This window comes from Gadus chalcogrammus, chromosome 15 (genome assembly GCF_026213295.1).
Source record: "Gadus chalcogrammus isolate NIFS_2021 chromosome 15, NIFS_Gcha_1.0, whole genome shotgun sequence".
Lineage (NCBI taxonomy): Eukaryota > Metazoa > Chordata > Actinopteri > Gadiformes > Gadidae > Gadus > Gadus chalcogrammus.
In genome coordinates this window covers 5,410,217-5,434,545 of record NC_079426.1, presented here as the reverse complement: position 1 = coordinate 5,434,545, position 24,329 = coordinate 5,410,217, and the positions used below count along the sequence as shown (strand labels likewise).

The 24,329-nt window shown below is 50.5% G+C and overlaps 1 protein-coding gene across 4 annotated transcripts in view; it reads left to right on the top strand.

The window, feature by feature from the left end:
* Positions 1–23,323, top strand: part of slx4ip (SLX4 interacting protein) — a 35,315-nt gene extending 11,992 nt beyond the window's left edge. For 2 of the 4 annotated variants that reach the window (XM_056608957.1, XM_056608958.1), the window contains exons 6-9: positions 10,924–11,001; positions 12,160–12,248; positions 20,977–21,083; positions 21,256–22,734. In XM_056608957.1, the coding sequence (XP_056464932.1) occupies positions 10,924–11,001; positions 12,160–12,248; positions 20,977–21,083; positions 21,256–22,549 (1,568 nt within the window). In that variant the 3' untranslated portion in view covers positions 22,550–22,734. Of the gene's footprint in view, positions 1–10,923; positions 11,002–12,159; positions 12,249–20,976; positions 21,084–21,255 lie in introns of all 4 variants that reach the window. The other 2 variants (XM_056608956.1, XM_056608959.1) reach the window with 2 other exon arrangements.
* The last annotated feature ends 1,006 nt before the right edge of the window (positions 23,324–24,329 follow it).

Below are 24,329 nucleotides of genomic sequence, written 5' to 3'. Positions count from 1 at the left end.
GACGCCGTGTTGCTGGGTTATAGCCTCCCCCCGGGTTAGGTGTGAACAGGCTGACAGGGTAAAGTTACTGAACAGCCTGACATGTATTCCCACTGACAGACTGCGGATAGACGGGCTCTGATGGGATGACTGTACTCAGAAAGGCAGGCAGGGAGATTGACAGGCAGGCAGATAGAAACTAGACAGACAACGATGCGCTACCGCAGACACGCACACGTACACATACGCGCACAGAAATACAAACTGACACACATTCACATAAATGAAACCCACTCATACGAATAAACATTGACATGCAAAGTCACACACAAAATTCACATTTAGGAACATGCAGGCATGCACAAATGCTCAACTACACACCAACAGTCAGAATGACTCACACATACACACAAACACACAAAATCAACTGTGTGAACAAGGGTCGAGATGAGCAATAGTAAAATATGCATGTCAAAAATAATTGTGTTTCCTGCCACGCTGCCAAGAACAAAACTATCGGAACATAGCTCCATTCCAATATCGGAGCACCACCACCAGCACCACCAGCACCACCCCTCATGCTCTCCACCTCCCCACCCCTCGCGTCCTCCACCTCCCCTCTCCACCCTCTCCTCATGACACGAACCAGAGTAGCGCCTCAGCGACGGCCTCGCCACAACCCACGGGCTCCCGGTCCTCTTAAAGGTCTTAAGGGAGCGTATTGACATTCTTGGCTTTTCGTTTGTGGCCCCACGTGAGCGAGCGAGCGAGGTAGAGCAGTGATTGAGGTGGAGGGAGAAGAGAGAGAGAGAGAGAGAGACTGTGAGAAGCGCCGGGCTTGTTGGAGCCATAAAACACGGACCACAGACTCCTGGCTCTGGGAGGGAAGCCCGGCAGACCTCAGGGTGGGGTATTAAGTATGGGGGTCATTCTTTTACTTTTTTTTTTTTTTCTCCGGCAGGGTCAAACGCTAACCTGCTAATCCTCGCAGAACTTCACAGAGCGTTCAAGAGGGGTCATACGGTGGTAGTGAAGATGGTCTTTCCCGCCGGTATCCCAATGAACGTGTCGGCTGTTTAACCTCTTCTGTTTATTCATGTAGCCCCGTGAACTACCTGAGGGAGGGATGTGTGTCAGACAGACGATGAGACACAGAGAGGCCGCGAGTGTGTGTGTGTGCGTGTGTATATCTGTGTGTATATTTTCCACGTGGTGTGCACACACACGCGGGGCCTGACACCTAAGGTGCCAAGTGCGGTTCTTTGTATTGATGTCTGGGCCAGGAATAGGACCTGGGTTCAGCGCGGAGCTGGGTTCAGCCTGTAAGGTGGTTGGCGGCGAGGACGCTGGTGCCAGTGTGGGCTCCACAGGCCCCACGCCCGCCCGCGCACCCGGCCCGTGGAACCGCGTAACGGCCTCAGCTGTTGGCTCTTCAAATGAGCCATCAACAGCTCAGAGCATTCCACCACGCTGCGACGTCCGCGTCCAGAAGGCATCCGAGGAATGGGATATTTGTGGACTTTGTGTTTTTTTTTTTTGGGGGGGGGCGTTTATTTAGTTAAGTTGCATGTTTTTGTCCGCCAGTGTTTTCTTTTGTGTGTGTGTGTGTGTGTGTGTGTGTGTGTGTGTGTGTGTGTGTGTGTGTGTGTGTGTGTGTGTGTGTGTGTGTGTGTGTGTGTGTGTGTGTGTGTGTGTGTGTGTGTGTGTGTGTGTAATGTGTGTGTGTGTGTGTCTTAGTGCAGCACACATAACACCCATTGAACATGTCATAGAGGTTTAGTCCCTTATCTCTTGGGAAGATAAATCCTGCCAATTTCCCTAAATCTCAGCTGCCAATTTTTTTTTTTAAATGTCAGCCACAACCCCCCCCCCCCGAAACGTCTCTTCCTCCTCCTCCTCCTTCTTCTTCTCTTCCATCTTCATCTTCTTTTTGCTTTTTTTTTTAAGGCATGCTACTTGAGAATTCATGATTAGCTCATAGTGATGTGATTTATTTATGTTTTGAGAGTGCTGGACACGGGGAACTTTTCCCACCAAAACCTCTTGGCTCTGGCCGAGCATAAATGGACACGCTGGACCCTAGAAGGCTGGGGAGCCGGGGGGAGAGCTTGGGAGAGGCTCGCTGCATTCCCTCTGCTGGACTGCAGCACACCCACATTTTTACAGGGTAATTACACATGGAAGAATGAGCGGGTAGTGGGTTCTCTGTGTTTAGAGGAATACTTTTTTTTTTTACGCGTGCGTGTGTTATTTGATACGAGAGGCATTCAAGGGAGGAAGCTGGTGGTTTACGCTGTTTGAATGTACTGTCCCGTCTTCTGTTGGTGGAGATGCCCTGATTTGCCCCTGCAGGAATGAGTGGGAAGCCCCGATTTGTCAGATCAGGACCATGAATAACAATGCAATGTCACCAAAGCATATTATCATTCAGACGGGAATAAAACAACTATTTGCCTTTACTTATTGTTTCATCTTATCTAATCTTACTTAAGTAGTTGACTTAAGGATATCGCTACATGTTTGGTTCTCAGTCTAGTTCTATTTATGACTCGATTCGATGTTGCTGTGTATTCGGCGAGCCGTGTGTGTACTGTGTGAGCGTCCCCCCCACTTCCCATGTCCCCAATGGGGGCGTAAAAAGAGACGCGTCCCCTCTAACACAGATTCAGCTAAAACGCCATTTCAATAAACCGCACACATGCCTCACGTCCAAGCATCCACGCGCCAACCTCGCTATCGATTCGTTGCTTGGTCGTCGGTTCCCCGGCCCCCTGCTGCGCCCGCCCCCCTTCCCAAGCCTCCAGCGGCCGCGGCGAAAGTCCCCACCGCGGTACCCAGCCTCCTCGCCTTCTTCCTGGCCAGGGCCGGCAGCTCGGGTCCCCTCTCTCTCTGGCTCTCCCCTCTCACACAGGTGGTGGGGCTTTAGGGGGAGGGAACACCTGCCAACCCGTTCCCCCATGGCCACTGCAGGCAGCGCAGGCATTTTCCCAGGCTCCCCAGATGAATGGTCACTAATAGCCGTGGGAGAGAGCTTTGCGAGCCATGCACAGTGTACCACTGACTCCCCTTGGCAGCGTCTACCGAGGAGGCTTAGAGCTGCCCCGGACAGGGCCGCCGCGGACGGAGCACAAGTGTTGCCGGATTGCTTTACTTGTGTGAGAACGTGTTTACGAATGACCCACCAAGAATGCGGAGGATGTGTGAAGAGCCGAAATGAAGGGGCGGGATGTCCGTGTGTGTGTGTGTGTGTGTGTGTGTGTGTGTGTGTGTGTGTGTGTGCGGGGGTTAATTATTGCCTTTCCTATTGCCTTTCTTTGCGGGGCGCTCGTAAAAAACGGCCTGCAGTGTTGACGTGTGTCCGAGAGTGTTTCGGTCAGCGAGGCATTTCGCTAAAATACATATTCTCCCTCCCCTGGTGATGAAAGGATCCACGCTCAGTGTGTCCGCCCGAGAGACTCTGGGGCTCAAGTTATTGTGTCGTGTGACAACCTGTATGATTAGACCCCCCCACCACCACCACCAGCACCACCACCACCAGCCACTGCTATTAATACGTGTGTCCGTTGTGTGCGGTGTGGCCTGCCTACCCAGAGCAGAGTGCAGGCTGTAAATAGAGAGGCATGCCTGTGGCAGGGTTACCTGCCACTTGCCGCGGCCTTGCCGGCTGCAAGGCTGCCCGGGATCAAGGCGGGCGGGTGGGTGGACAGGGGGGATGGGGGGAGAGGGGGGGTGGGGGGGGGGGTTGCATGGGAGGAAGGGGGGTGGGAGGATGGGGGGTGGGCGACCTGTGACAGGAACAAAGGAATTCCAAGGCCCTGGATGGAAATGGATACCAATTGGAGTAGCCACCCCCAGCCTCTGCCATCCACCCCCTTTTCCACTCCCCCCCCCCCCCCCCCCCCCCCCCCACTCGCCCGCCCTCCCAACCTCCATTCAAACCCCTCCGGCCCCCTGGTGCTTTGTGGTGTTGCCGTGGCCCTGCAAATCCTGCCTGTAAGCCTCTGGCCTTACTCAGCAGCTACACATTGGACAGTCTGACTCCAGCGCTAACCCCCTCTCGCCATTCTGGCCTGCAACACACACGCACGCACGCATGCATGCACACACTCATGCGTATCCGCACGCACACACGCACACGCGCGCGCGCACACACACACACACACACACACACACACACACACACACACACACACACACACACACACACACACACACACACACACACACACACACACACACACACACACACACACACACACACACACACACACACACACACACTTTTATCCCCAAACACACTTTTATCAACGTGCATCCACACACACGTTCTCTATTATCTCCTCTATCCTTTTCAATTCCATCCCATTCACTTGGTCTTCATGCTCCATCTCTGCCTCTTTTCTCCTGGTGTGCTGCTTTTGAGTTCCCTCTCTCTTTCTCTCTCGCTCTCTCTTTCTGTCTCTCTCTTTCTTGCTCTCTCTTTCTGTCTCTGTCTCTCTCTCTCTCTCTCTCTCTCTCTCTCCCCCAATCTCTCTCCCTCTCCCCCACTCTCTCTCTCCCCCCACAGGGTCAGCTGCAGTCTCTTAGGACATGACCGCAGCCCCAGTCATGGCTGTCACACCACACTCTTTCCCATATAATTAGGGCAGAGGAATGGTAGCCTGAGCACGGATCACATTCATGTGACTGTTCCCCCCCCCATTTCAACCGCAGCTTGGTCAGGGCGACGGCCCTCGGTCTCCTGAACCCGGGCTCGGTCGCCAGGTCCTACTGGAGTGAGCACTGTTTCAGAACTTATGCTCAACATGTCTGAGGTCGGCTGTGTTTTCCTCCTACGCACGCCGGTTGATGTTTTAAATGAGTAGTATCCCATATCTCTTACATATCATAGGATCTCCTTTGGGCTTTAGTGTGTGTGTGTGTGAGTGTGTATCTTTGTGTGTGTGTGTGTGTGTGTGTGTGTGTGTGTGTGTGTGTGTGTGTGTGTGTGTGTGTGTGTGTGTGTGTGTGTGTGTGTGTGTGTGTGTGTGTGTGTTTTATGTGTGTTTCAATGGAACAGGTGTCATGGCTGCACAGTGTGCCAAATCGACCTTGTGCTGTCCGAAACAGCGAGCTCTGAGATGGCGATAAAGCGACGCTGCCCGCCGGTGTAATTCGGCCTTTATGCATTTATTTCTAGGTACAAGGTCACTACGGCCCTTAAAACATAAAATAAACAGCTTTTATGAATTATGGATACCTTATGGATATTATTATATACACTTGTTTAACCCCTCGTGTTACCTGGCATGTCTGAATTCGTTAAGCAACGTTGGCTTAACACAGAACAAAATCTCCATGTTTTCTGTTGTGAGCCTTCATCCATCTAGATTAATAATCAGCACGGCCTCGCAGATTTACAAGGGGAACCGGCAATCACGGGCACTCTGGGTCCGATGGGACCTTGATCGGGGGGGGGGAGGGTTCAGAGAGGTTGTGCAACACAGAACTCGAGTGCTCTCCAAGAATCACACAACATTTATCCAAAGTAGCTTAGAATGAGAAGAGGGGAACGGCTTCACACTCGTTTCGGTGCTCTGCTGCAGGAATCTTTATGGCCGCTGGTGCTAATTAGTACGTAATGATTGATCAAAGCGACCGTTTGTGATTCTTTTATCAGGCCATGTTTCTATTTTTCCCCAAGAGGATTGTCCTTTGCTCTGAACCCCTCCCCCACCCCGCCCCTCCCCCCGCTCCGATCACCATGGTCACATGCTGCATTATAGGTTGGCCCCAAGCGCTAACACGCTGCGTCCCATTTCGTGACCGCGAGCAACGGTTCAACCAAATGTTTAATTGAGCGCTCATGTGCAAATATTGTTTCAGGTGGACGTTGAGCCAGATGATAAGGCACTGTGCTCCGACACGACACACGCTGAGAGAGAGAGGGAGAGGGAGAGACCGGGGGAGAGCGCTGTTCTTCCTGGAAAGCCCCTTAACCCCCCCCCCCCCCCGACTCCCCCCCCAGACCACCACTTCCACCTCCTCTCCCGTACATGCGGCCAGCTTCCTCATGCTCTCATGTAACTCTGCCCCGTCCCCCCGCTAGAGAAGCCAACAATGTCAGAGACAAGGGGAGAGTTTTTGATCAGACAATATTGCCCAGCCCGGCTCACAACTTGTCGTCCTGTGTCATTAATACGATGCTTCCCCTGGCCCACTGACAAATATACAGCCAGAATGCTGCTTTCCAAGACCCCCCCCCCCCCCCCCCGTGTCCCCCCTCCCCCCTTGTCACTGTGTTGTGCTCAGAACAGTATAGGGTGGTTGTTTTGGGAAGGACTACGTATGCGTGCACAGATACTGCATTTTCATGTGCGTTGAACAACAAGAGCAGCAGTGGGCAGTGGTGGAGGGGGGGGAAATACAAGAAGAAGAAAAAAAGAAGTGGGCCAGGCTTTTGGCTCTGTGGCTGTTTTTAATGATCTCCTCAGGATATGACTGGAGTTAATGAAGTCTGCACCATGGGGGCTTACCTTTGACCCTGGCTCAAATACCTCTCGACCCTCTCTGTTCCGTCTTACAGTGCTAGTTACTCCGGGTGCCTTTGGTTTGTTGACTTTTCTTTCCCTTCATTGTTTTCCCAGGAAGCGGTGAAAGCTGTGGGGATGTGTGAGTGTGTGTATGTATGTGTGTGTGTGTGTGTGTGCGACTCACTGCACAAGTACAGTAAAATACCCTTGGCAGCCGACCCCATACTCGCCTGCATCTTGTTCTTGTTCCGCAGTTGTCTTTGTGGTTGTGTTTTTCGATGGCTGACGCAAACTCCACTCCGAGACCCCTCTCCGGGGCCATTGCGTGACATTGCTTGTTTACTGAACGTTTCGATCCGTCATAATGTTGTTCAGCGGCAGGTTTTGACACATCAGCGGACGAGGCCGGGTCACCCGCCCTCGAGGAAGTCAGGAAATCAGAGCCGCTCTTCCAAGGTTCTCTCGCCACACAGAGCAGCGGTCTCTCTCTCGCTGCACTGTGGGTTCGAGTGGCCGCAGAGAGAGAGGCCACCCGTTCCCTGGGGAGGCACCGGCAAAACTGTTTGTGAGAGAGAGACATGAATGTAAGCTTAGCACGAGAAAGCCCGGGCGATTGGCCAAGAGCAACTCTGCGCTGCACAGGACGTTATGAAGTTGAAGCAACAGCTGATGTCTTGAGTCAGGCCGACATGGAGTTGGGAACCAAGTCCGCGTCCAGACGTCCCTGTCAGACTTTGTCCTGGGAATTGGCCGAGCTCAACCCACCAGGGGAAAAGGCAACTGGAATACTTGTCGAGCACAGACATGAGGCAAAAGAGTGTAATGGGCTGAATCAAAGCTCTTCCAAAAACACAGAGAGCCATCCATGGGCAGTGAGATGGTTGTTTCCTGGTGGCTCCATGATCCCTAGAATGGGCAGGGAAAACAGAACCCAGCTCCAGTTCTGCATTCCTCTCTGAGTAGGCATCCAGCGCGGTAATAGACGACCACGGGGGCGTCCTGCTAAAAGAGAAACGTTGGATTCTTTCCTCATAAAGGAACGGTCCCAGACAATTAAGGTGCCCTGCAATCTGTATTTATAGTAATGCATGGTTTGTTTGTCGACATCCTTGCGTAATAAATGGCTTGATCCACGGTGTTGTGTAAATGCCACCAGACCGGAGATAATTAAAGCATACTGTTTCAGATTGGGCCGTTTAAAAGCAGTAAGGGTCTGAATCAGAACCAGTCAGAAGTCTTCTATCCGGCCCTCTCTCTTGTCCTGAAAATTGACAAAACTGCAGGGGATGGACCTTTCTTTGTTAAAACACAGCTGGAAGAGTGGAGCTACCATATGAGGTCAAAGGCCCATATTTGCCAGCCATTAGTGTGTTGGGAAGCAAAGGATAAGAAATAATATATATATATTTTTTTACATATGTACAGAATCACATTTGGCATTATTAGACTTAATCCAAAACAATGTAACAGTGCCCTGAACTAAAACACAGTGGTAAACTCGCACTTTCCAACTTGTTAGTCTCATTGAAACACCAAGGCTGCCTATAGAAAACCAGCCACGAAACATGTCCTGTATATCATTCTGAGCTGCCACACGACCCACCTGTTGCTGGGAGACCCCTAGCCTAAGGGGCCCCACCGAGAATGCACCTACAACCATCTCCACCGCGGCCCATGATAGCACTGTGGACCTTTCTATAGAGGAAGTCCTCTCCTACACTTAAAAAACCCGAACCAGTTACAGCTTATCCTCGAACAGGATGTCCATATTTGGTTCCGCTGATCAAAGCGCATTTGGAACCATAAAGAAGTGTTTCCAGGGAACCATGGCTCTATTATAAGGTCGCACCACAGGAGGCCTTTTGAAGTCCCTGCATTTGCAATGCTTTAGTTATGCACTCTGTACAATAATAGAATACATTTCAACCTGTATGCGAGTTTCTCACACAGAATGCCCACTCCTGTAAAACGATCCGTCTTCAAAGCAGAGGAGCAGCAGCCAGAAAAAAAAACGAAACCCACCTCTTTACCAACAGCGCCGATTGATTACCGATTAGGCCCATTATTATAGACTTTGTAGCTTTGCAAGTTAACAAACCATTACTAGGCAACAAGTGTAGGAATAAGCCGTAGGCGTTTTGCCTGAGGGCAAATCCAGGGTGAATCTTCAAAGATTCACCCTGGAGGGTAATACATTCTTCAGCAGCAGCCAGACCGGCAAGTCCAGCAGCCTGTCACACTGATAATAGCTGCAGTGTATTATCTATGAAATATTAGGGTGTATTGGCATTTTCCTTTTCAGTTATTTTTGTCCTCGGTTTACCAGGTGTCTAGACTTGCACTGGGGATTAAGGTGGAAGGTAATGTGGAGGGATGATGGTAAACAAGAAGTGATGCCAAGATAAAATCGATTGATCATGTCAATAGATATTGCTTCTTTTATTCACCATATTCAACATATCAGAAAGGATGTGCTATTTCTTCTTCTTTTTTTTCCTGCATAATGCACAATAGGATACAACGGCATAGCCTTATGATCTCACTTTTGCTGATAAAGTCAAACAAAAGTTGTATATCTAATAGCATGCAGCTACTGTTTATTCCATCCACTTAGATGTTGACCATGCAGCCCAGTCCACATGCCAAGGGGAAGAGACGGAGGCGGTGCCATCAATCATTAGCCAGTGGGCTTTCTGTCCACCTGTGACAGTTTTGTGGCGAGACGTTTTCTCTAATACCATGTCATTACCTACTGTTCCCCCCAAAATGGCTGCCTCTTCGAAGATGATAATTAGATGCTACAATTGAACAGGGAATTCTCTAGCCAACAGTGAAAGGGAGGGAGGGAGGGAGGGCATTGACATACGCCAAATTGACCAGTATGAAACCACGTCCTGTCTACTAAACATATTATATTCAACACATCTTGTCCACCCTTCCTAAGCCACCCCATCTTGGTATGTGATCATTATCGTGGGATTTATTTAGGGGCTAAACGTCCATTATCAGTGGTTTTAAAATCTGCCCCATGGATATAAATTAGTTTCCAGAAGCTGATGGCTGAGTCTAGATGATAGCCAGGTCCATGGGTTCCAACCCTCCGCGACTCCAGGTCTTCTGCTTGATGTGAACCGCCGCAGAGGTGGACACTGATTGCCCCTCGAACCGTCCGTAGCAGGGCACACCCATAGGGCAGCAGCAGCCCCTCTTTCAGACTTGTTTCCCCCCCGGGACAGTTGTGTTGTTTATTAGCAACAACTGTGTTGCGTGTGTTCGCTGGGCCCCCGCTTTCGGTCAACAAATTCCTACCAGATTAGGCAACAGGCCTTCGTCTTTGGCCGGCGCATCGCACATTCCGCACATAATGACAAAGTTGCGCTTACGGCCTGGCCGGGCATCCAGCTGAACGCAGAGCCGGACCGACTCTCGCTAATGCTAATGCTAATCCTAATGCTAATTATTGGGCTCCTTGCACATCAACAGTCAAACCCCAGAATGAGGACAGCACTGTTGATGTCGTGCATTATTAAAGGGCCAGGCCACATAAACAGATTGAGGCTCCTGTTTTGGTACTGGGAAGAGTTTTAAACAAATGTTGTAGATATCTAATATAATCTGTGTAATCAGTTGCAGTTTATAATAGATGCCACCTACTGCACGTTTTACATCACTTCTCTGTGTCGTCGGCCGGCAGAAGGAATAGTATTTAGACTTTATGCTGTTTTTGCGGTATAAACATGAAAACACAGAAAAAGCATCGCCGTTTACTGATACTCTGCGAGCGAACAGCAAAGGTGAACACAAGGCTTTCCTTGTGGTTCCAAAGCTGGTTAAAGCCTTTTGAGTGGTAAGTCGAAGTTTGATGCCAATAATTCAACTTGGCATCAAACTGGCACCATTCAAACCACCAAATAAGTCCTTCTCATGATATAAAAACAACAACACATTGACCATGAGTTATTTTAGGAAAGTACCAATAAAGCAATGCAAATAAAATGGAAAAGCACAAGGTTTTGCTACTCTCCTCCGCTGTTCAGTTTGAACTGGAAGTGTGTGCTCCTGGTTCCATCCAGCCATGCGGTCCCCCATCAGCGGAGGTCGCGGTGAACCAGTAGTGAAACCAGTGGTGAAACTCATTCCCAGCAGAGTCTCACACAGGAGCGATCATATTTGCGTTGGCCCATCCCATCGTTGGCCTCCTTTATCCATCTGCTTTGTCCACCTGTTTTGCATGGGCCTCGTATCGATTTGAATAGCAGCATCAGAGTAGTGGCCACTCTCTCTCACTGCACCCTCATGCAATGGAACGGATTATCAAACATCAGCATTCCAAACATTCATATAAAAAAGCCGGCAGAAAGGGATCAAGTATTCAGAAACAATGTTTTTTGCCTGTTATTTAAGTACATTTTTTTCCCCTTTGTTTTGGTAGGTACAAGCTTCAACCTGGTGGCAAATTTTCTGAAGAGACATTACAACCTCAGATGTCTTGTAAAAGATCGCTATGGAGGTATGCTAGACCTTTTTTTTTTACCTTCAATACGTCTGTTTAATGGGCCTTCTCTCCGGGCTCCCACTAGGCCACATCTCACGCGAAAGTGAAGAAAGTGCTGCCTGGGCTCGCAGCGGTCAGAATATTTACCTCCCTTCCCCCTTGTCATTTCCACGTCCTGTTCTTACCTGCTCAGGTGTTGCGAAGCGAGCAGACAACCATTAAGTGATTCTCCAGCATAGGGATTCGGTAAGGGGGGGGGGGCGTGACGGGCCCATGGTCTTCAGAGGGCAGTAAGAATCCATCTCTCCGGTCTGTCTACAGCCACTGACCCTAGGCCAACTTATTCCAGAGCCCAAGGTGATCCCCTTCCTGTCGGTGGATTTAATTCCTGCTCTCACGAGATGTTGATGTTCAAGTAGCACTTGGACCTGCTGCAAGCTGCGGTCTTGACCTCAGTGAGCAGGTCCCCCTCGCGTTAAGTGACACACGCTCAACTACTGTAAATAAAAGATGTTCCATTTGTAATTCGACTTAGACAAAACACTAAAAAAAAAAAAACTTTTTGGCTCTGGTGTTTCACGCTAGTAAATGTTTATGTGTCAACGTAACAACAACACTGGGGCAACCAAATATTTAGAGAGAAACGCTTGGGACCACACACGATGTTATTAGCCGTTCCGATTCTCGATGTCACAAATCTTGTCAGTCATCGGGTAGTTAAGTTATGTTTTTATTATATGGACTAGTTCATCTGAAAAAGGATTTACTACGTCCTGCTAATAGATTATCAAGCTGCCGACGTGAACGATACAAAAATAAAAATAGTTCCTAGTGCTTCTACGGTCTTACCCCCGGAGCAGATAAAACATCGGAATCGCTTCCTGTGAGGCCGATTTTGTCGAACGTCAAAAACGTCGTAATAATTCACGCCGTTCACGTGGCTCATAAAGGCCGCCAACGGTCTGTAAGCTGTCATCTTCTCCTCGGTCTGAGGTCTAGTAAAGACTTGGAGCTCGTTCGATGGCCTCACTAACCTCCACCGCAAAACTATCCACCCCCCCCGCCCCCGCCCGTCTTAAGTCGGACCCCCCCCCCCCCCCCTGGAGTCTGAGCCCGCACTTATTAACCAGCCCTGCTTTGCTCTCTGTCTTGTGTCTCCTCCCCGGCCCGCAGAGCTGCGTGTGTTTCCTGAGCGCGGCGTGGTGTGTGTGAGCCGTCCGGAGGATGCCTCGGCGCGGCCCGGTAACCCGAACCAGGCGGCGGTGAGTGCTGTTTATACTCCGCCGTTTCCTCTTTTAGTCGCCTGGTAAAGAGAGAGAGGGAGAGGAAGAAAAAAAGAAAAAACGACCCAAAACACTCCCGGCCGCACGGTTTCTGTGTGTTATTACGGAGACGCCGCGCGCCAAGTTGTACGAAAACCCCACCGCCGCCACCCCTCTACCCCGTCTCCGCGCCTCCCCCCCCCCCCCCCCCCCCCTCGCCGACGTTATATACGCTAGACCTGTTTACACACGGTGGTCTCCCATCCCGCTGGGCGTGACGCGGCTAAGCCCCCTGAACCCAGCCATGGGGAAAAGCAGGGGGAAGAGGCTCTGAAGCCAAGGTGTCGCTGGAAGAGCCAGGGATTAGCCAGGGCCCCCCCCCCGAGAGTCTATGTGTCGCTGCTGTCGCCGCCATGGGAGCGCGGTCCCTGGGGTTTAATAAGTAAAGCAAATTAATATCAAGTGGGTCGTTAGAGGGCACCAAGCGCTCCTACGGAGGAGTTGTTATCTTTGTTTGATGTGTGAACCAGTGAAAGACAATAAACCACGGATTCAAGGATGGTTGCACAACGTTACATTCGAGGACAAGGACGTCTTCTCGTCAGCAAAATAAGCTTCGGGTGTTATCTCAGGAGATCTGCTTACACAGTAATAAACTCCGTCCCAGCCAGCGTGGAACTTGATCATTTGAGATCCTAAGCCCAAGGTTTGCCCAGTTCAGGTTTGTGCATATATTGTATTTTTTGCTCTTCTTTTACGGAAATGGAAAATGCGTTTCGATGTCGTGTTTTGGTTCCAGTAATGCCGTCCACATGCACAGGAAAAACAAACAAACAAAACAAATGATTTCTTTATTTGGAGAACATCCCGGAATAGTTTCCACATGGTAAGGCGGAAACCCCTTTTGTCTCTAAAGACAACAGAGGCATTGGCTCCCCCGGTGCCTAGCGGGAACAGTGGACGGCTTTAACAGGCAGACGTATCTAAAATTACATCAAATGTGCAAGTTATTTTCCCTTTAAGAATGCCTCCCACTGCTGCCCCTGTGTTCGCCAGGAGATACGCGGCTTGCACGCTGGAAGGGGGGAACATTCTGCCTTGTCAGCCCAGCAGTGCAGTCAGAGGCTGTGTTCAGACTGCCTGCAAACGGAGGAGGGGGTGGGGGGTGTGGGGGGGGTTACATTTTCGATCGTCTCACAAAGATGTATTTTTTCGCTCGTGTGGCGTGAAAAATGGAAGCAATAAAAAGTAACAACGTGAAATAAATGCGATTTCATTTGTTTCCATTCTGGAAGCGGGGAAGGGGGAGGACCTGCTTAGAATTTAATAACAAGAAAATCATCTGCAGAGATTCGTCAGACTGGGTCTGTTAGCTCGGTTTAGGTTGCGTAAGATTTATAAGGTTGAGCGCCGGCCAGAGAGTATGCAGGAGACTTGCTGATAAAAAAAAATAAAACCTCTGGCCGTGCAGCCGTGTGACGCTAACTAGCGTAGCACGGCCAGCTGGGGGGGGGGGGGGGGCGTGAGTGGGAGGGGCTAGGGAGTGTCCGGAGCTCCATTCCTGCAAACAAAGACAGCGGTCCGGGCTGGTCAGCATTCTGTTATTTGTACAATATATCAGTTATAAGATGGGATTTTAATGATAACATTATGGGAATAACTGAATCAATCAGCATTGAATGTAAGCTACGAGCGAGTTGAAATGTAACGCATTACGACTTTAATTCAGACATCTAATCGATTGAAGTATACATCTAATTATCCAACCATGTATTTGTTTATGGATCACTTCTAATGTGGTTAAAAATCGAATAAAGCTTGTTAGGAAAAGTGTTTACGGTGTTACTTCAGTCCTACAAACAGTTCTTCCTGTGTACGTGTACATTCTTGTCTGGGCTGTTGATATGATTGTCTGCAGTCCGGCATCATGCGCCATGATTGATTGGATTCAGGTGGAGGGGCGCTGGGTGTTTTCCCCTTCTTAATGTGTATATCATGTTGCACTAATGTCCAAGTCATGGGTCTTTAGACTGCAGCTCTCTTGTTTTTTTTTCCCCCCTCTCCATTCATGTGAAGGGCAAGTATCTGTTGACCAGTGCTAAACCCACTCCCTCCCAGGAGTATTCTGGGAAAGTATGGTGGAGCCTCTCACCTTGGCACCGAGATCAAGGGCAGACATCACATCCCGTGATCAGTGGCCCTGTTTTTCTATGGAGGCTTTTTGCTATTGTTTCCCTTTGAAAGTCCTCCGCAGTCTCCATCCACCATTTGGCGTCCAATGAAAGCATCGATTGTAATATTCTGAGCGGAGCGGCGCAGTCGTCAATGAAGAGTTCAGATGGTGTAACTGAGTTTTCCAGTTCAAGGAGGCACCGCTGTCGATTGCGTTCCTCCTCTCAGGATGTGGTTCTCGGGGCTCGCTCAGCGCGAGCCGAGGGATTTGGAAGGGGTGGGAGTGCTGTGGCAGGGCTGTAGCCAGCCCAGCCTCCACACTGCTGCGGTCGGCAGAGGAAAGATACCAGACGGCAAGACTCAAAGTATTTCAGATGACAGGAATAATTATTTGTTTACTTCCTCCACTCATTTGTCAGATTTGGTATTTTGTGTGCGATTTTGCTCGGTGCCAGGAAAGTTCGAAAGCTGAACTTCATGAACGAACAAAACAAAAAGACGGAGTGAATCGCAACTGTTTGTCAGTGGGCTAATATCAGATAATGAGTCTGTCGAAGATGTATGTCAGAAGTAATCAACGGTCTAAGAGGGGGTCTTTTGAGTCCACGACTGTTGACATTGCGAGCCCGTTGCTGCTCCTTGCCCAGCTCCCAGACCAAAGAAAATTCTTGTTTTCTAACTTTTTTGGTCTGTGTGTAATTTGTTGAACAAAATCCATCGACCACAGTGGAAACGTAGCCTCACCAAATTAGCACTTTTCATAAGGTCAGGGGGTTACGTTGTGAGGGAACCAGGGTGACATCATGGTTCTGCTCTTGCCCAGTCCAGTGAGAGTCAGCTTCATGCTGCTCTTTATCCGACGTGCCCAACAGCTCTCGCATTGTGTGCACGCAGTTTAGTGACATCCTGAGCCCTGCTTCAAGCCTGCGGATGTCGTGGATTGACAGTAAAACTCTGCCTTTTGAAAGGCAAATCTTCATAGTTGGAGCGTTTGCATGATGCTGTGGGAACCGGCTAATCAAAAGCAAAAGGCAGCTCTTTCTGACCGTGCGCCCGATGTAGCCTATTTGTATTTCAATTGACATTTAAAGCGTGTGAAGGACTTATAAAGAGATGCCCCCGCCTCTTTCGTGAGTCAGCACAAGAGGAGAAGGGGGTGGGGTTGGGGGGGGGGGGGGAGGCTGGGAAAAGACTGTGGCTGTTGTTTTGTAGTAGGGCGTAGAGCGGGCAGCCAAGGTGAGGGCCCTGCTGGGCTGAAGAAGGCTTGATCAAAGGCAGAGCAGATGTGATTCTGTCCCCCCTTCCCTTGCAGCAACCCTGACTTCCCTCTCCCCCTTTGGCACCTGGAACACTCTGTTTTTGCTCATGACCTCAGCGATGCCTCTGCTGCTACAACAGTTTTACCACAGCACGGCAACAGCTCACTCAAAATGGCCCCGGAGAAAGGACAAACTTTACTTGTTTCTCTCGTCCACCCCGGTGCAGTTTTTGCGGCGTTAGGGAGAAACCCTACAGCGCAATTCAACTGCAACCGCGAGCAGCAAACACACTGGAATCCACCGATATGAGCCGATCAGTCACAAAGGGATTCTAATAAGCCGGGCACCGCCACCAGACATAGTTGTGTTGGGTTACTTTGCGAATTACCGTGCGAATAAAAACAGATTCCCTGTCTGGTGTGTGTCTAGATTGAAGAATGTGATGGATAGTCATATACAGTACTTCAGACTCACTCTATACTCTAATACCTGACACCCTTGCGGCTGTACTTAGCATGGGGGGGCAGAGTTACAGGGCTGGCCGGTCTCAGCGCTTATAGATGGAGCCAGGGCGGGGCCAGGACTTTCTCATTGTGAGGGATAACAACACTCCTCCTCTTGATAGCAGTGTGCGCCCCTACATGTCTGTGGGCTTTGTTGCATGGGCGATGCGGTGAGCTTAGACAAATAGCGCTCGTTTCTTCTGTGGGCGTGTGTGGAGTGGAGAGATATTTGCGTTTTTGCCCTGCTTTTACGAGGGCAAGTGCCGACAGTGAAATGGCTAAACGTGTGTGTATCTATTGTGCTTCAGCTTAGGTTTAATAACTCAAGAACCCAAATATAGGAATTAAGTAATTAATCGTCTCTTTACAAAACGTGAAAATCCATCAATGTCCTGATGGTAGTTAGGATGGCTTCTTGTGGATTTAGCTTCATGCAATCAAGGAACATTTAAAGCCCTATTCAGACTGTGTGTGTTTGTGTGCAGGAGGGAGTTGTATAGAAGAACACGTGTTCATATCGCCTCTGTGGTAAAAGTTAAGTGTCTCCACAGCTTTTTTCTTCATGGAACGAACCTGGAAGTTTTCCAGGGTTTCTCTTTTATCACACACACTATCATAGTAAAAGTGTATATTAACTCCTGCAATGCCTTCCAAAGCAAACCAATATAGCGCACCATTAATAGACAAATACCCAGTTGCACCATTTTAGGGCGCCCATGGTAGAGTGACAATAAAAATATATATTATACACCCCATTTTATTTCCTTCGGGACGGGGGGCAGGGATGGGATCGGGGAAGCAGTCTGATCCTGTGAGACCACCAGCTACCAATAACCGCTCCATCACTTGTATACAATCGACCACAGCTCCCCCAGAGAAACTAATATTATCGTCCGAATGTGGCTTGAGCCCTCGCCAGACATGTAAACCAACTAACCAGGCCGGGGGCCAACATGCCCCTAGCAGACAGCGACGACCATTACGTTTGAGTCCAACACGTTGGATAATTCTAGTGGATATAGGAGTAGACATGGAGACTACTTATCTCAAATATATGCCCACACTTAAACACATACTGTTCAGATCCTGAGAAGAGGTTAAGTATCCAAAGCCAAAACCAGGAACGCCAAGAGCTTTCCTTAGCCGTGCCGCACTGTCAAGGTCTATTAGGCCAGAATAGCCCTATTACGTTCAAGAGCAGCAGCATTAAAAAACAAAGATAACCCGATATGATCTGCAGATCAGTTTTTACCGACCCCTTTATCTCAGGATGTATGAGAGGAGTCTATGAATCACCTCGAAGCAATCTGCTATCTGTCAGACGTCGGCCTCACGCAGGTCACGCAGAGACGGAATGAAATGCGGGCCGTGACATTTGGATAACGGCGTCTCGTAAAAAAATCATATATTCCCACCCCACCCCACCCCACCCCTTATTTTCCAGCGTTATCCTTATGATTCGACGTCCAGATGTGCTCGCCGTGGTGTCTCCCGTGTGCCGGCGCGGGTGTTGTCTGCATACGAGGGGAGGAGGAGGGCATGGGTAGACTGCTGCACGTGTTGCATCACGAGAGCTGTTTCGCAGCCACCGTGTGGGGGCGAGTAGACTGGATGGCGGTGGCCGGGTCTGGGGTGGGGGTGGGGGGGGCGAGAGAGGGAGAGGGAGAGGGGGGGAGAGAGAGAGAGAGAGAGGGAGAGAGAGAGAGAGAGAGAGAGAGAGAGAGAGAGAGAGGTTAAAGAGTGGTTGCCGAAGGAGACGCGGTTGTGGCGGTGGCTCGGGGTTTGTGTTCACCACCAGCCCCTTGGCTCCGCCCCCTCTTATTCACCATCGCCATGGCGACACCACCACAGGCCACCACTGCACCGCACCACTCGGGGGCCACCTCAGTTCCCACACTTTACCTGCCGGCCAGTTCCCACAACCGCTTCATAGATGATCTTTCTCTGTCTCTATGTTCTCTCTCTTTCTGTGTGTCTCTCTCTTCTCTCTTCCTCTCTTTCCTCTCTCTCTCGGGCTCTTTATGTCCCTCTCGCTCTGTCAGACTGTGTCTCTCTCTTCTCTCTCTGTCTCTTTCCTCTCTCGCTCTGTCAGACTGTGTCTCTCTCTTCTCTCTCTCTCTGTCTCTTTCCTCTCTCGCTCTGTCTGTCCCTGTCTCTTTATCTGTCTATGTACCTCTCTCTCTCGCTCTCCTTCTCTCTCTTTGTTGTGGAGCAGAAGGAAAATAAACAGATGCATTGTTGTTTTCCCTCTGCTCTCCTCTCCTCTCCTCATCTCAGTGTTGGGATGAAATACGCACAGGAACCGGCCAGGAACTGTTAGTGCAACCTAATGTTTTTCTGCTGTCGGGTTGTCCTTTGAAGTTCATATCCACAAACATACAGGCCATTACCATGCTAATGGTTGTACCCACAAAGGTTTTCCGAATTGGTGTTTTGGTGTGTGTGTGTGTGTGTGTGTGTGTGTGTGTGTGTGTGTGTGTGTGTGTGTGTGTGTGTGTGTGTGTGTGTGTGTGTGTGTGTGTGTGTGTGAGAGTGTGTCTCACATGGGAGAGAGAGGGAGCTAGGGAAAGGGGAAGGAAAGAGGCAGAGTTGAGACAGATCATTCAGCCCACACTCTTGACATTGATTCCATTGCCACACAAAGGAGAGGCTGTGGAACACTTCCTGTGTTAAGGATTCTTGTGTTTGTGGGCACGCTGAATCCCCCCCGCCCTCTCTTTCTCGTTCTCCTGTTCTCCCTCTCGCCCTCGCTCTCTCGTTCTCTCTCTTTCTCATTCTCTCTCTCGTCCTCTCTCTCTCGTTCTCTCTCTCGTTCTCTCTCTCTATATATTTTCTTCTCCTTCTCTCTCTCTCATTCTCTCTCTCGTTCACCCTCTCTCTCTGGTTCACTCTCTCTCTCTTGTTCTTTCTCTCTATATATCTTGTTCTCGTTCGCTCTCTCTCTCTCTCTCGTTCACCCTCTCTCTCCCTCTCTCTCTCTCTCTCTTGTTCAGCCTCTCTCGCTCTCCCTCTCTCTCTCTTTCTCGTTCTCTCGTTGTTTCTCTTTCTCTATATATCTTGTTCTCATTCTCTCCCTCTCGTTCTCATTCTCTCCCTCTCTCCCTCTCGCTCTCTCTCTCTCGCTCTTTCTCTCTCTCGTTCACCCTCTCTCTCTCTCTCCCTCTCTCGTTCTCGTTCTCTCTCTCCGCCCAGTCCTCCGTTCTGCAGATCATGTTGATGTACTGGCCCGGGGTTCACACACCCATTGCCAAGCCACAGTAACCCAACTTGGCCTTTGAGCGGGGGTCACTCGCTTCCTTCAGGCTCCTTGTAAACGTGCTGATGTATCGTCATAAATAATTCGAAAGGATATATTATTTTGCCTAATCAGCATCACATGGGACTAACTGGCCTGGCCGCACTGGTAACAGGATCTGGACGTTTGTAAAGTTTACCAGTCATATTGTTTGTTATACAACCAGTCTGTTTGGACGGTTGAGTAGGAATGGATAAATACACGATAATGTGTTACCAGTGGAGTACAGAAATAGCAGCCGCAACAGCCTATTCCCACAGTGTTTAGCTACTGGATTATATTGATTTGTCAAGCTAGCTTGTGCTCATTAAGTTCAGTCATTATAGTCCTAATCGTCTTTTAAAGCTGCTTATTTGCATTTTCTTTACTTAACACACACACACACACACATGCACAATCACGCGCACGTGCACACACAGAGACACACAAACGCAGGCCTTCCCCTGTGTTCAGGCCCTGGTCTGTTTGGGTTCAGCCAAGTGAAGGAGACATGATTAACCTTTTATTAGTGGCCTGTTGAAGGCACACATTGGTGGGATCCAATCTCCCCTTGTTCTGCTCCAGAGGTCGGCCAGCCCAATATTAACGGGACTTCAAAGTATGTGTGTCTAGTGAACTTTTAGCCTCTTTTAACTGGGAAAGTTAACCTAAAACACTTTTTCTTCCATGACAGTGACCAGGGTTACAAACACTGTTTACACACACACACACACACACACACACACACACACACACACACACACACACACACACACACACACGCCTGTAGAGTGAATACTAGATTAAAGGCCACCAGTCTACTCTCCTTTACATTTGTGTGGTTATTATGGAGTCACTATGCGTCCTTTCCCCTGCATTGACTACGTGTCGTTGCGTTTTCTTTAATCTTCGCTTTCACTTGTCAACAGCAACCGTTTGCCCCCGAGAGCCAACATCACTCGCAGACTGTCAGAGCAGAGACTGTTGAGGCAGAGAGCCTAGCCTGGACGGCCCGGAGATTGGTTCCCTTGTGAAGCTTTGAAGTGGTATTCTAGAGCGACGTCAGTCATGCAGAGGATCCGTCCTCTGTTTGCCAGAGGCGGGGTGTCGCTGCGTGACTCTGGAGACAGGATGGAACTCCAGCATTTCAGTGTAACTCATCGTAGCCTCGGTACAGCGGTTAAACTGCGCGCCTCGGTTCATGTAACCCAGCTCGGTTCGCGACGCTGTCTCGGGGGCCAGGAGCTGCTATGCTGTAGCCGGTCATTGAAAAAGGGAGCGGGCTGGGAGCCAGCTGTTCCCTGGCTCTCAGTCGTACTTTGTTATTCCATAATTGTTATCATCTTGCCGGTTATATTTCTTCTCTCTCAGAGATTAAGTCGTATTACAAGTAATGTGGCACTCTGGGCCGCGCAGCCAAGACGATGACACAAGGCCGAGGCAGCGCCAAGACCTTTTCTCGGCGGCCGCCAGGAATAATATTTTTTTGTTGACACTGATTCTGTGCTCGTCCTCTCCAGAGCGAACGGGGCGAACAAAGCCGCTCAGAGTATTTTTCCAGAGTGGGAGGAACCCAAGAGCCCCTCAACAGCTCCGTGAAAACAAAGAGGAGCGCACTTCAAAAGATGTGAGCAATGATCTAATGCAGAACCCCGCCCCCCCCCCAACCCGAACCCGAACCACACCCCCACCCCCAACCCCAACCCCACCGGCCCGAGTGGAAGCACGTGCAGCGGTTCACAGACCAGTAGGTCCTTCCTCAAGCTCCTCTGATTGGTGTTGTCGTGTTTCTCTTTCAGGGCCAGACACGTTGGTGTCAGAACAGAGATCCGTGGCGCGGGGAGCTGGGGGGCGGCTCACACAGGAGACACCGCTGAGGGCCAGGGTGTGAAGCCCTGGGCTGGGGGGCACCCTGGGGTGATGGAGGACCCTGGCCCTGGAAAGCCTCTGGGAGTGGTAGAGCACCCTGTGGAGGGAGGCCACCCTGAGGTGGGAGGGGGCCTTGGGCAGCACCCTGAGGTGGGCAGGAACCCAGGGGTGGGACAGCACCCTGAGGTGGGCAGGAACCGAGGGCGGGGACAGCACCCTGCTGTGGGAGGTCATCCTGGGGTGGCAGAGCACCCTGGACAGCACTCCGAGGTTGTCGGGAATCCTGGGGTGGTGGAGGGCCCCGGACAGCACCCTAAGGTGGTAGAGCACACTGGCCCTGGACAGCACCCTAAGGTGGTAGAGCACACTGGCCCTGGACAGCACCCTAAGGTGGTCGAGCACACTGGCCCTGGACAGCACCCTAAGGTGGTAGAGCACACTGGCCCTGGACAGCAACCTAAGGTGGTAGAGCACACTGGCCCTGGACAGCACCCTAGGCTTGTCGAGCACCCTGAGCCTGAATCCGTCCCTCCGGAGAAGGTATCCAGTCCTGCAGAGATCTCCGTCCCTGAGCAGCAGACCCGCCTTACCTCCCCAGTGGACCCCCAGGTCCAGGTGGTGGAGGAGAGGAGGAGCAGGAAGAGGAGGAACGCTCCCTCTGAGAAGGAGCCCCGGGCCAGACCCCACGACGCCACCGCCTCCTCCTCCTCCTCCCAGCTGGCGCAGAAGACCCGAGGCGGCAAACGAGCCAAGGCCGGCAGCGTCACCGGGGAGCCCCTCACGCCCAGCGCCAAGAGGACGTGCCTCGGAGCCTCTCCAGGTGCGTCTCCGCCCCCGCAGCCCGCCATCGCCGGCTCCTCCCAGGCCTCAGGTCGTGACCATCTCCCTCCTCCTCCTCCTCCTCTTCCGTGCCCCCCGCCGCCGTCACCCCCCCCTCCCGCGGTGAGAGCCAAGGCAGCGTCTACGGCTTCCCCGGGCCCCGAAGAAACCACAGGGGAAGCGGAGCTGCTTACTCCAGGGAAACCGGCCTCCGGGCTCCCCGTCACCAGCAACGGCACCGCGGAGCAGGCAGACCAAAACAGGCCGGCCGCAAGTCTGAGGGGCCCGTCTGTCAGGCCCCCGTCCCCGGGCACGGCTATTAGTTCCAGATTCCCGCTCCGGGGGCAGCAGGGGAGAGAGAATGTGGCCAGGACGTCCAGAATGCGACGGCTGAAGAGGAGCTGAGTGTGGGGTTACAGTGTCGCTGATTGATTCTGTATGTTGTGGCAGTTAACATGGTGTCAGGTTAGATGTTATCTCCTCCGTGTGTGTGTGTGTGTCTACTCTCACAGCCTACACACACTCGACATATAATTGCATTTTTTGCTTTTGTTACACGTGCTTTGTGCGGAATCCACTTACTTATGCAGACGCACTTATTCCCATGTTGTTCTAATCACTGTGCTTATGCACGTACACGCACATACTTGACACACTCCCCTCCTCACATTCCAGCCCCTTCACTTAACCAGACATGCACTCACACACATACACTAACAAATAAAAATGCTTAACATCTTGTGGATATCGATACGTGACTGAGTTTTGCTTTTTGTCAAATAGTTGAAAAGGCTCCACCCAGATGTAGCGGTGGTCAGGAAGGGGCTTACGAATTAAAGTGAATAAAAACCTTTAATTGGAGTTTGTATTTGGTTTTGTGTTAAAGATGGGGGTTTACAGACAGGCAGGAGCCACTGCAGTGCGTCATGGCTCCTCGCCTGAAACACTGGCTCCTACGCGTCTGAAAAGCCGCCAGTTTCCTCGCTGACGTTGTGGTGGGTGAAGGATTCCTGTTTCCACTTTTTACTTCATCACCCCGCTTTGTTTTTCGGGATTGTGTCAAAGAATCCTTTTTGTATTTTCATGGTTGATATTTATTCATGTTCATTTCTACTTTTTTGAACAAGGGGATCTTTTTAAACGGTAGTAGAACGTGAAACCCTTTGTCGCGAGAAAACACAGCAAAAATGCGAGTTGCAGTGAAGGAATAGTTGGGGTTTCTGTGGTAATGGCTGGCTGGCTCTGCTGCTGGATGTTAAGGTGTAGCTCTTGGTAAAGCCACTGACTCCATAGGCAAACCCACACTCGCATGCAGGGATACAAAGGAAGATATCCTACATTAGACCGCTAGGGGCCAAAAAGGCATACTTCAGTCCTGGCAGGGGGCCTCCAGTCAAGACCTAAGACGTTCCACTAGATGAGTCATCAAGTGGGCCTGTGAACACTTTTCTCAATACATAATTTGGTATTTCTTTTACGGAAAATAGTTTTTTTGCAAGGTTTTGAATAATTACGTTTTTCCATGTCAAAGGATTCCCCGAGTCTTTCTGGATCGCCGTACCGTTGCCATTTGTTTACAGCAACCCCGGTACACAATACTGCTAGGCCCGAATTCGAAATGCTCCCCGACACCGTTAAGGAAAGGCCATCTAGTAAATTAGCTGGGGCCTCCACGGTGTTTCAAGTGAAGTGGCTGACCAGTGTAACCTGAGCTCGGAAGCATCTCGCTGTCCCTTCCCAGAGGTCCCTAGATCCAACTGAATCGTCCTGATCAAGGAAGAGATGGTGGATTATCGCTAAGTGATCCCGGTGTTTTAACTCCTAACGTGTTCCCGGGCCACTCTAAAGAGGCGTCGTAATCTGTCGCAATAATCGGTAATCCCTTTAAAGCGATCCCGCGGCCCCCGGCGCTGTGAAACCTGGTCTGACGACACGTTTAGACCCAAGGTTTCTCAGGTTGTGCAGCATGGGAGAGAGGTTTGTTTTCCTCCGCCCAACTGGTCGAGCAACAAGACCGCCATTGTCTCGTGGATCATGAGGAGCGAGGATATTTTTGTCACAATGTCTCGTCTCTGGCAGTCAGAAGATTAATGCGTTGCTTGTTTTGCTGCAACGCAATTAGTTGTAAACACATTTAGACAGAGGGTTCTTCTCTGGGTCTGAAGATCCTGCAGCCCGCCGTTCC